This window comes from Notechis scutatus, chromosome 15, assembly GCF_049901735.1.
Source record: "Notechis scutatus isolate UNSWTSFEM ecotype Mainland chromosome 15, rNotScu1.2, whole genome shotgun sequence".
Lineage (NCBI taxonomy): Eukaryota > Metazoa > Chordata > Lepidosauria > Squamata > Elapidae > Notechis > Notechis scutatus.
In genome coordinates, this window is record NC_142023.1 from 3539770 (window position 1) to 3552271 (window position 12502).

The following is a 12502-nucleotide window of genomic DNA, read 5'->3' on the forward strand; positions in this document are numbered from 1 at the left end:
GGTAATTTGTATGGGAGCATGACTGGCTGTTTCTAGCCCATAGAAGGAGAAGGAGGAGGAGGAGGAGGAGGAGGAGGAGGAGGAGGAGGAGAAGGAGGAGGAGGAAGGAGGAGGAGGAGAAGGAGAAGGAGAAGGAGAAGGAGAAGAAGAAGAAGAAGAAGAAGAAGAAGAAGAAGAAGAAGAAGAAGAAGAAGAAGAAGAAGAAGAAGAAGAAGAAGAAGAAGAAGAAGAAGAAGATGATTTCAGAGCCCTGAAGACAGACAGATTGATTGTGCCAATTCCCTTCTCCTTCCAATATTGTTCTATTTTCATGGATCCAATCTCTACTTAAATGCTTTTTTTTTTTTCCTGAAAAGGAATAAGCCAAGAGTCTTCAAACTTGGCAAGTTTTAAGACTTGTGGATTTCAACTCCCAGAATTCCAGAGCTAAAATGACCGGAGGAGGAATTCTGGGAGTTGAAGTCCACAAGTCTTCAAGCTGTCAAGTTTGAAGACCCCCCGAGATAAGCCTTGAAAATGTTTTTCCACCCACGTTTCCCACAGACCCCCGTGGCAAAACTGCTTTATTGTTTCACTGTCAAGCTGCCCTAACTCTGATTATCTGGAATCCTTATAAGTTTCAAGAAAAGAGAATATTGGACTTGAACTAGGGTCCTTGGTGCTTTCTGAGCTGGGCTCTTTCCTTGCAGATGTTTCACGACCCAACTAGATGACATCATCAGTGCTGGAGGGGAGCAAGTTTCTACCCAGTGCTACCTTCTAGCGCTGATGATGTTCCCTAGTTGGGTTGTGAAACGTCTGCAAGGAAACAACCCGGCTTGGAGGGCACCAAAGACCCCAAACTCCAAGGTTTGTTTCTGAGATTTCATTTTACATAAAAGAAATAAGCTCAAAAGTCAAAGATGGCTTCTTACCTGGCTGACCATGCCGTTCAGCTGCTCAGAGAGTTTGCGGAGGCTCTCCGTCGTCGAGAGGGACCTAAAGGAGAGACGAGGGGTTAATAAGGAAGCTGGGATCGCTCGTCTGTTATTCGGTGGCCAGGAAAAGAGCGGAGAGAAAAGACTTTCTGTTGTAGAAAGTGAAACCAAAGAAACATCTCTCACCTATTTTCGTCCAACACAGTGTTATGATCAGTGTCACCGATCTGTGGAAGAGAGAGAGAGAGAGAGAGAGACGCGCGATTAAGCCACGAGATTATACTTCAAAGAGGTAAATACAGGTAATAAATAAAGGTAGATGCAGAGAGACTGTCATGCCCATGTCGGAGCTTGAATCGGAGGAAGATGAGCTGGAACTGGAGCCAATGGGGAGGAGCAGGCCCAGTCAGGCCAGAGCCTTTCAGGATTGGGACGGCTTATAGGCAGGGAGGAAGGGGAGGCAGAATGACCAAGAGAAGTTAAACAGTGAACACGAGACAGAGGCCAGGTGATGAGCAAGGACCATCCCCTCCTGAGAGAGAAGCTGAGAACTACTCGGGAGAAGAGCATCCTGCCCCTCTTCACAAAGCACGCTTGGGGACTGAGACTTGAGGAGACGCTGCGGGGAGGGAACAAACGCTGAATTCATAAGAGGGTCGAGTGCCGACATTTGAATTTTCCTGGATTCCTTGCATTCTTTCCGGCTTTCTGGAATGACTGCCTTGCTCCTTTGCTTCCTGGACTCCCCAACTTGCCCTGTTGGGTTTCTTGCTTTGCAGCTGTTGTGCTCACAACTTGGTGCTGGATTACTTGCAGCCAGGGGCTGCTGGAGGTGTGTGTGTGTGATTACTTTGCTCTGAGATGGGGAGCATTGGGGGCAATTTGGAGCAATAAAAGGGGAGGTTTGAACGGTCAGCTGCCTTTGTTGCCTCTGTGCCCCAGGTCATCACAGAGACCTTCACAAAAGAAGGTGGATGGTGTCCCAGGATAATGTTGCAGGATCCAATCTGGGTCGGTCCCTGGGACCAGAGGTTTAGTCTTCCAAGCTTTCGGAGCCCATCTTCGGGGAACTTGTCTCTAGCTTATCAAGTACAGGTAGTGTGATGACCCAAAGGGCGTGGCACAAAAGCAACAAAGTCACAAAAGTCCCTTTAATTCCTCCAACTTGGCCCCCAATGTCCAGTTATCATTGGCTGGAGCAAAAAACTCTCCCAAGAGCAGTTTTTAAAGGGAAGAAATTTAGTCCGAACCCAAAGTACATATAACTTATAAATAAACACCAACACAAACCACGCTGCAGCAATTAACAAGACAGGGCAGGATAAGGAATTGCAGAACTCAAAAGATAACAAACACACAAAGTTGGGAGGACGCCAGAACCCAGATAAGACTTGACAAACAAACATAATGCACGCTTTGCTTCCAGGAAGATTCTGTGCACAAATGCCCCTTCTATCCTGTTTCCCCAGCTGCAGCTAATGAAGGGAATCAGGGCCTTTTTCTCCCCCGTAACCCATGTTGCTCCCTTCTCCATTCCTCCCTGCATGCCCTAGGATGAAGAGGGGGTGGGCTTGGGTCTTCCTCTGAATGCCCAGCCAGACTGTGCCCCTCCCCAGTTTCCTCCACAGCCACCGGAGCCACGCTCCCACTCCGTCAGCTGTTCCACCTCTCCCTCGGAATCGGACAACAACAGGAGCATGACAGGTAGCCCTAATTTACAGCAGTTCGTTTAGTGATCATTCAACATTATAAGAACCCTGAAAAAAAAGTGATTTATGACTGATCTTCACACTTACAACGGTTGCAGCATCCCCGTGGTCAGGGGATCGAAATTCAGACTCTTGGCAAGTGACTCATATTTATGACTGTTGCAGTATCCCGATTCATTTAACAACCAGGTGACTAAGTTAACCACTGCAGGGATTCACTGAATGACTGTGGCAAGGAAGATTTCAAAATGGGACACAAATCTCACTTAGAACTTCGGAAAAGAAAGTTTGGGCTCAACTGTGTAAGTCGAGGACTACCGGGGAGAAGTGGATGTTCACCAACCTGTGACAGCTGCTCGAGGTTTGGAGCAACACAAGCAGACATGTCTTTGCTGTTAGACAGCAAGGAGACGCCAGCAGCTATGTCGCCATCGTTATGGGCCTGTCAGAAAACACACAACACCACAAGGATTAAACCCACTGGGCGGGTGGGGAGGAAGCAGATGAGGGCAGTGATGCATGGCTTCGCTTGGGAACCTGTCCCACAAAAGATTATCCTAATATATTAAAAAAAAAACCCCAAACCCCAATCCTCTTAATGCCCCAAGCTAAGGTTCCACAGACTAAGCCTGCCGCTTCGGAGGGCTGCTAAGTTAGGCGGAAGTGAAATGTGGCTAAAACTGCTTTTATTTTAACAGCAACAAGCAAAAAAAAAAAAAAAAAAAGGAACATAATTCATCAGTGATTCAGTAGCCTGCATGGAAGGGGGTGGGGAATTGCCAGAATTGCCTGTCAAAGCAACCTAAGTGGACAATCACCAGGAACCTGGGCTGTTAGACCTCGCTGGAAACCTGAATTTTATGAACAGGTAATTCAATAAAGGAACTCAACAGGAGGGGGAACTGCATTCAGCCTCAACAAATTCATGAACGAAATTCCACTTAAATGAACAAAAGGAGGAGTGAATTTGAGAGGGGCCTGAATGGAGAACGTTCTCTTCTTTACAGGGCATTGCTATCATGCAGGTGAATCAATCAATCAAAATAGAGCTGGAAGGGACCTTGGAGGTCTTCTAGTCCAGCCCCCTGCTCAAGCTGGAGACCCTATACCATCTCAGGCACGTGGCTGTCCAGTCCCTTCTTAAAAACCTCCAGTGATGGAACACCCACCATTTCCGGTGGCAAGCTGTTCCGCTGTCCTCCTCACTGTCAGGAAATTCCTCCTTAATTCCAGGTTGCTTCTCTCCTTCTATCCGTTGTTTCTTATCTTGCCTTCTGGTGCTTTGGAAAATAAGTTGACCCCCTTTGTGGCAGCCCCTCAAATCCTGGAATATTGCTATCATGAAGTTTGCCATTAAAATAATGTGGAGCATTTAATCCTAGCAGGGACTTTCAGCCTGTTCCGAGAGATGTGGGGACACACTGCCAAAATCACAGGCTTCCTGATTTGAAAATGTTGCTCCGTTTCATGCTCTTTCGGACAAGGTCTTTAAACGGACGACCCAAGGCAAGAAACAATCTCAAGCAGAATGCCAGGGCCGATAGCTCCCTGGTTAAAAAAAAACAAGATTGTATGCCAGCAGCTTCTCTGTTTTAACCAATTCTGATAAGAGGTAGTCCTCGACTTAACGACCATAACTGAGCCAAAAAAATTCCCGTGGCTAAGCGAGACGTTGGTGAAGTGAATTGTTAAGCAAATTGTTGCACCTGATAGTTTAATGAACCTGGCTTCCCTTGGGAAATGGTCGCAAAAGGGGATCCCATGACCCCGGGATGCTGCAACCATCATAAATATGAACCGGTTTGTCAGGTGTCCACGTTTTGATCACGGGGACCACAGGAGAATGCTACAATGGCCATAAGTGTGAGAAATGGTCCTAAGGCACTTTTTTCCCCGGTGCCATCGTAACTTTGAACGGTCGCTAAGCAAACTGTTGTAAGTTGAGGCTTACTTGCACTTTCCTCACTGTCTGTTTGGACTGTTTAGGCCAGGCCTATCACCAAGGGAAGAAGAGGCAGGAAGCTGCTCCTTCCTGCCCCCACTGTAAAACAAAACAAGAGGGTTAGATCAGCTATCAGGGGGTCAGTTGTCAATGCAATCCGGAACCGTGTTTTCTCGGAAGGAGATGGTGCTGGTAGCTGCTGCTCTGTCCTCCTGAAGAGAGGAATGCTCTGCAGCCAACACACTCTTTACGGGGCAGGCCCTGTCTTGCAATATTTGCATGGGGAATGAAAGCTACGCCTACTACAGTCACATGCCTGCTAGGAATGATTGTTTTGTTTCATTTTTATAATTGTTTTTGTTTCCGAGTATGATTTGATTGCTTTTTTAATATCCTATGACTATCACTAAGTGTTGTATCTTATGATTCTTGATGAATGTATTTTATTTCTTTGTATGTACCCTGAGAGCATATGCACCCCAAGACAAATTCCTTGTGTGCCCAGTAACACTTGGCCAATAAAGAATTCTATTCCATTCCATTCCTATATTATCCTATCTTCTATTCTATTCTATTCTATTCTATTCTATTCTATTCTATTCCATTCCATTCCATTCCATTCCTATATTATCCTTTTATTCTATTCCATTCCTATATTATCCTATCTTCTATTCTATTCTATTCCATTCCATTCCATTCCTATATTATCCTATCTTCTATTCTATTCCATTCCATTCCATTCATTCCTATATTATCCTATCTTCTATTCTATACTATTCTATTCTAATATTATCCTATCTTTTATTCTATTACATTCTACTCCTATATTATCCTATCTTCTATTCTATTCTATTCCTATATTATCCTATCTTCTATTCTATTCTATTCTATTCTATTCTATTCTATTCTTCTCTGCTCTGTTCTATTCTATTCGGAAGGAGAGAAGTCTGAAGGGAAAAAAAAGGAAATTGACTCTACACAAGCTACTCCTCTGGCACATGCGCAGGTAATCCTTGACGTTCAGTTTGTTTAGCGACCAGTTGCCACACTGCTGGAAAAAAAGGGACTTAGGATCATTTTTTTCACACTTACGACCGTTGCAATGTCATCAAGGTCACTGGCTCAAAATTCAGGTGCCTGGCAACCGGCTCCTATTTAGGGAGTTATGGGAAACACACATCCTTCTTCCCTCCCTCCTGTGAACAATCCGAATTCCAGATATACAGGAATGCACCCATTTTAGGGAGGTGTTTCTAGGGAAGGGGAGGGGTAGGCAAGAATCTCAAAGAGTCCAGCCCTTTTGGTGACTCACGGTGACCAACAACACTTCCTTAAGGAGAACCTCGCCTTGGGAAGGGAAGTTGATTGGAAAAGTAGTGGGGATGGCAGACAGGTTTCTCCCTGGCCAAGATGCCTGCTATTTACAGGTAGTCCTCAACTCACAATGGTTTAGTGACCGTCGGGAGTCACAACGGGATTGAAAAAAGTGAATCAGGACCGTTGTTTTCAGACCGACGACTGTTGTAGCATCCCCAGAGTCACGTGGTTTACATTCAGAGGCTTCATAACTGGTTCGTATTTATGACGGTTGTGGGGTCACATGATTCACCCACTTAACTGGGTGACTGACAGCTGGAGCCATTCACTTAAGATAAGGGTCTTCAAACTTGGCAGGTTTAAGACTTGTGGACTCAACTCCCAGAATTCCTGAGCTAACATGACTGGAGGAGGAGGAATTCTGGGAGTTGAAATCCACAGGTCTTAAACCTGCCAAGTCTAGAGACCCCTGTTCTATCATCTGTCTGTCTGTCTGTCTGTCTGTCTGTCTTCTCTCTCCCTCTCCCCGTACCTACCTCTTTACCTATCAATCAATCAATCTATCATCTATCAATCATCTATCTATCATCTATCTATGTATGTATCTATCATCTATCTATCATCTATCACAAGGGTCTTCAAACTTGGCAAGACTTGTGGACTTCAACTCCCAGAATTCCTGAGCTAACATGACTGGAGGAGGAGGAATTCTGGGAGTTGACGTCCACAAGCCTTAAAGCTGTCACGTTTGAAGACCCTGGACTTAAGAACTGCAGCAAGAGAAATAGTAAAACAGGGCAGAATTCCCTTAACAAATGTTTCCCCTAACGGACTCAACTGCGGACATAAGTCGAGGACAGCGTGTGTTTCAAAGCAGCTGCTCTGCCTGGTAATCTGAACCTGGTTAAGGAACTGCATGCACAGAGGAATAGAGGGGGAAAGCAGGAGGTTAAAAATAACGCTGCACGAACGAGGCCACAAGGACATTCCCAGAGGCTCTGCAGCCTACCAACGTCCCCCCCCACCCCCCAAACACGGCCCGACGGGCTCAGCCCGGCTTGGAAGCAGACGGTAGGGATTGGAGAGTAAGCCCAGCCGGACTGATTCTGGAAGCTGCCTCACCTTCCACTTGTCCAAGGAAGGTATGGCTACCCCATTGGAGCCGTTAAAGTCGGACACCAGCACCTTCAGAAGGTTCTCAATCTACAGGAGCAAAAGAGAAAAGGGGGAAGAGAAAGAGCTGAGAAAAAGGAAAAAAATGGGAGAAAGGGGAAAAAAAAAAAGAGGACAGAACGTCGATTCCCCCGACAGCGAAAGGAACGAGACCAAGAAGCCCGGCAGGAAAAGCGAAGAAGACAAGCAGGGGCCCCTGGAGACGCTGGAACTCGCAGGCAGGGGATTTCTTTCCGGTTGAGGAGGGCAAATTCAAAGGGGAAGCATTTTTATTCTGACTTGCCAGGACGCAACTCTAAAATCAAAGGTTCGTTCTTATAGTTTTGTATGTAGTTTCTTAACACGAGAGAGAGAGGGGGGGGAAGGAGAGAGAGAGAAGGAGAGGGAGGGAGGGAGGAGAAAGAGAGAACAGAGTGGAGAGAGAGGGAGGGAGGGAGGAGAAAGACAGAAAACAGGAGAGAAGAAAGAGGGAGAGGAGAGAGAGAGTGGAGAGAGAGGGAGGAGAAAGACAGAAAACAGAGGAGTGGAGAAAGAAAAAAGAAAGGGAGGGAGGAAAAGAGGGAGGGAGGAGAAAGACAGAAAGTAAGGAGAGTGGAGAGAGAGGGAGGAGAAAGACAGAAAACAGAGGGAGAGGAGAAAGAGAGAGAGGGAGTGGAGAGAGAGGGAGAAGAAAGACAGAAAGTAAGGAGAGAGAGTGGAGAGAGGGGGGAGGAAAAAGACAGAAAACAGAGGAGAGAGAGAAGAGAGGGAGGAGAGAGAAAAGAGGGAGGAGACAGAAAACAGAGAGAGAGAAGAAGAGAGAAACACATATATGTAGTTCTCAACTTACAACAGTTCATTTAGTGACTGTTCTAAGCTACCACGGCACTGAAAAAGGTGACCTCTGACCATTTTTCACACTTATGACCATTCCAGCATCCCTGTGGCCACACGGTCAAAATTCAGGCGCTTGGCAACTGGCTCATATTTATGACGGTGGCAGCATCCCCAGGGTCATGTGATCAACCTCTTGAAACTCTCCGACAAGCAAACTCAACGGGGCAGCCAGATTCCCTTAACCACCATGCTCCTAGCTTAACGACTGCAGTGATGCACTTAACAAGTGTGGCGAGGAAAGTCGTAAAAAGCTTAGCCACAGAAATTTGGGGCTTTTATTTGTGGCTGCAAACTGAGGACTACCTGTCCTTGGCTCGATTGCACAAGGTTCAACCAATCCATTCAGTTTATTACAGCCATAGACCAGAGACCAGAACAAATAAAAACGCTCAGTAAATATACAACTAAAAATTCTAGTATAAAATAATAAATAACTAAAATCTATGATAAAATCCAGTCTGTCAATTATACATGGTCTAACTCAGGGATCCTCAAACTTGGCAACTTTTAAGACTTGCGACCTTCAACTCCCAGAATTCCTCAGCCAGCACAGCTGGAAGTCCACAAGTCTTAAAGTTGCCAAGTTTGGAGACATCTGGTCTAACTATACTAAAATTACAATCCGATTTTAACACAGGGTTAAAAACTCCCATCTGGAAGTAGGCTAGATGGCCAAGATCTCAGCAGGTATCCAAGACAGGTAGAGAGGACCTGTCTTCACCTTCGCTACAAGATAATAGTTCATCTGGAGATCTGCAGCTCAGCATTGGTAGCTGAGTTTAGTTTAGTTTACTTTATTGTCATTGCACCTCGTACAATGAAATCAAACACCACCTTCAGCGTACATTACGACTATGAAAATAAACATAAACACACATCCTTCACATTCTATACATTGAATTGAAAAACCCCGATATTGCATTAGTATTGCACTATACAGTAGAATTCAATAGAGTTACTGCCCTGGGGTAGAAGCTGTTTTTCAGCCTATTTTGTCCTTGTTTTTTTTATTTTATTATTCTCCTGTACCGTCTGCCAGATGGTAATAGTTCAAAAAAAGGGAGCCCAGGATGAGATGGATCTTTGAGGATGTTTTGAACTTTCTTAAGGCAGCGGGAGCTATAAAGCTCTTCCAAAGAGGGGAAGAGGGCAACCAATGATCCTCTGGGCAATGACGTTTACCCTCTGGAGTGCCGTCCTATCTGCCACTGTGCAAGTAGCAAACCATACACAGGTGCAGTAAGCTAAGATACTCTCTCTGGTGCAGCAGGAGAAAGGTAATTACAGCCCGTTTACCACCTATGGACGTCAGCTCCCAGAATTCCTGCACCAGCCATGCTCTGCTTGAAGCAGAATCCAGGAAGCAACAGACACTGGAGAACGTGGCAGAAGAGAATACTTACGTTTTCAGGAGATTGTACTCCATCACTAACAGGCGTCTCTGGGCGGCTTGCTTCTTTGCCTCTCCGTTTCTTTTTGGCCCCCGCTGTGGACACAGGGCTGTTTTTCTGCTGATATTCTTTCAGCTGAGAAAAAAAAAGGTTGAAAGGTTTGAAATTAATCTAAGCTGAAGTTGGAACAGTCTCCATGCAAAAGTAAAAGATGGCAAAGAAAGGTTTTTTTAAAAAAAACAAACATGGTACCCTCGGGAAGAGGAGGAAATGGATCGAATCGACTGATTATTCAGGTGATTTTCCCTGAGTTGATACTACAGGGTCCCTACAGTTTGAAAAACTGCTTGTAATGTTAGATCTCCTAATCCGTTAGTTTCCGTTAGGTGACATTTTAACATTTCTACTGATGTGGTTGCACCCTTTCACAAGCTAGTTTCCTGTTTCATTCCTAGCAAAAGTGGCAAGGAAAAAATACCCATATATATATTTGGAAACTTATAAAACAGGCTTATAGAGGAATCAACATAAGTCTTCAAACAGCCTCCCCCAACATGTGAAACTACGATTCAATCCAAATTTTGCAAGCATTTACTTCATATTCTCATATAACCTTTTTGTTAGCTATTAGATTGGCAGAGTTGGAAGGGACCTTGGAGGTCTTCTAGTCCAGCTCAAGCAGGCAACCCTATACCATTCCAAGCAAATGGCTGTCCAATCTCTTTAAAACCTCCAGTGATAATTTAGCATTGGGGTAAGTTCTTACCCACCAAACTGAATGAAATTCACCAGCTACATTCAATAGCCAGGCAGCAAGTTAAGAAATTCACTATGACCCACAGAGAGTCGAATCAAAAAGTCTCTACTTTTCATACTGTACCTTCAACAAAATAAATATTCCAGGTCTTTTAGAGTTCTACTCTATAAAACCAGGCCAAAATATTCATTATTTCCTAAAATCCGCTGCCCTGCATAGACAAGTCAGCCACCCACGCAGGTCACACATGATTAAACAGCTTGGGAGCTAATCTTAGTTGATCTCCACACTAGGAGAAAATTTTACTATCTCGGTGTTATCGTAACCAATTTCAACGGCTAGTTTTTAGAACCACACGCTAGGGTTGGTTTTCAAGGCATTCCAGATGATCCTGCCTTTATTTCAGAAAGAAAGCGCCACCCAAAAGGCACCTCATGAAAGAAGCATTCTTCCTAAACGCCACAAAGTCAGCACGTGCCATGGACAGCCGTCTCTTTTATCCAGGAAATTTGGAAAAAAACGCCTGGAGTTTTCGGCATGCAAAACTCTCACCTGATAGACGTTTCATCTGGCTTACAGGCCATTTAGGTTTCAGGGTATGCTGATTTAGCCACGAACACCTTCAAGAGCTAAAACTGACTTATGACCCACAAAATTGAGGCCAACATTTACATTGCTAAGTGAGACCTTTGTTAAGTGAGTTTTGCAACATTTTTACAACTTTTCTTACAGCTGTTAAGTGAATCACTGCAGCTGATAAGTTAGTAACATGGGTGTTAAGTGAATGTGGCTTCCCCATTGACTTTGCTTGTCAGAAGGTCACAAAAGGGGATCACATGGCCCTAGGACACAGCAACGGCCATATATGTGAACCAGTTGCCAATCACCTGATTTTGATCCCACAAAAGATGCTGCAAAAGGTCGTAACTGTGAAAAAACGGCCTTAAGTCCCTTTTTTCAGTGCCGTTGTAACTTTGAATGGTAAAGAAACCGTGATAAGTCCAGGACGACCTGTATAGGAGATGGTTATATGTAAGGAGGAGGGGGGAAGGAACAACATCTGCCCCTCAAAAATTATTACAATAATTCAGGCGCGGGAAGGGAATTTGGGGACAGATTCTAAACTTTAAAATACCTTCCCAGAATCAAAGTCAATGGGGGAATTCACTGGATTCCCTTAACAGCAGCGATTTGATTAACAACCTTGGCACACACACAAAAAAAGTTCTTAAAATTGTATGTGACTCACTCAACAACCCCCTTGTTTAGCCATGGGAATTCTGGTGTCAAATGTGGTCGTAAGCTGAGGATTACCTCTGTCTGATGCTTAAAAGGCTGCCATTCTGTGGCCTCACCCCAAATCCCCACAACAAAGGGAATATTTTAAGCAAAAGCAGATTTACCTCCCCCCCCCTCCCTGAAACTATCCACTTGGATTCCACCCTTCTGCTAAATCACATTGATGGTTTGTTGTCCTCCTCCCCCTCTATGGGGGAGGGCGCATCTTTGCAAAGGGGCAAATAAAGGGAAGGGGTGCATCCAACTTTTAGTCCCCAAGAAGGCACGGAAGTGTCTTTGCAAAAAAGCCCCCTCCCCTCTTTTCCAAGCCCCTCTTTTCTCCCAGATTTGCAAAAGGATCTACTAAAATCCCAGGGGGGGGCTGATTTATGGGGAGGGTCTCTCCCTCATTGCAAGCCTCCATTACAAGATAGAGTTACCCCAACATAACTTCTGCAGGCACCCACAGAAGCACCCCCCAAACTCGGGACTCGCCCCCCACCCCACCCCTTTTGACTACAACTCCCATCAGGCCCCCCCCCAGTGGTTTTCTCCCAGGTTTGCAAAGGGATCTCCTGGATCCCAGAGGAGGGGCTGATTTACACCCCCCTCGCCTTTACCCCAAACATCTTCCCTCACCACCCCAGGTCTCCCCCCCCACCTTTGACTACAAATCCCATCAGCCTCCACCTCTCCAAAGGAAGATAAATGACCCTACAGCTAACCCTCCCCAGAAGACCTCCGGGACCATTAGCCTGCCCCTGCGCCCCACCCACCCCCCGGGTCCCAGAAGCGATCAGGGCCGCGGGGAGGGGAGGTTGGGAGTTGTAGTCCCCGGGCCTGGAGGTCTGAGGAGGATGGGGCTTTGCAGCGAGGGCGGCGAAAGAGGCAAGGCAGGAGGGGTGGGCGGGGCGGCGGCGGCGTCCCTCCACGGGGCCCCGAGGCGGAGGGCGGTCCCCGACGAAGCCAGGCCAGGCCCGGGACTAGGCCTCGCCGCCTCAGGACGCAACCCGGGCCCGGCCGCTCACCCCTCCCCGCTGTCGTCCCCCGCTTTGTACCTTCTTCTTGGCCGCCGCCAGCTTGTTCTGCCTGCTGTCGTCCGCCATCTCCCCGCCCGGACCCAGCCACGTCAACCCGGCAGG

At 46.2% G+C, this 12502-nt stretch overlaps 2 protein-coding genes across 8 annotated transcripts in view; one reads left to right on the plus strand and one right to left on the minus strand.

The window, feature by feature from the left end:
• The window catches only part of GOLGA2 (golgin A2), a 31559-nt gene extending 19068 nt beyond the window's left edge, over positions 1-12491 (minus strand). For 2 of the 7 annotated variants that reach the window (XM_087944057.1, XM_087944055.1), the window contains exons 1-6: positions 12419-12491; positions 9338-9460; positions 7008-7088; positions 2970-3068; positions 1104-1144; positions 915-978 (exon numbers count right to left, since the gene is read on the minus strand). In XM_087944057.1, coding sequence (XP_087800183.1) covers positions 915-978; positions 1104-1144; positions 2970-3068; positions 7008-7088; positions 9338-9460; positions 12419-12466 — 456 coding nt within the window. In that variant the 5' untranslated portion in view covers positions 12467-12491. The remainder of the gene's footprint in view (positions 1-914; positions 979-1103; positions 1145-2969; positions 3069-7007; positions 7089-9337; positions 9461-12418) is intronic. The other 5 variants (XM_087944060.1, XM_087944058.1, XM_026689542.2 and 2 more) reach the window with 3 other exon arrangements.
• COQ4 (coenzyme Q4) overlaps positions 1-12502 on the plus strand; it is a 143395-nt gene that overhangs the window by 98626 nt on the left and 32267 nt on the right. The gene's annotated exons all lie outside the window — the stretch shown is intronic.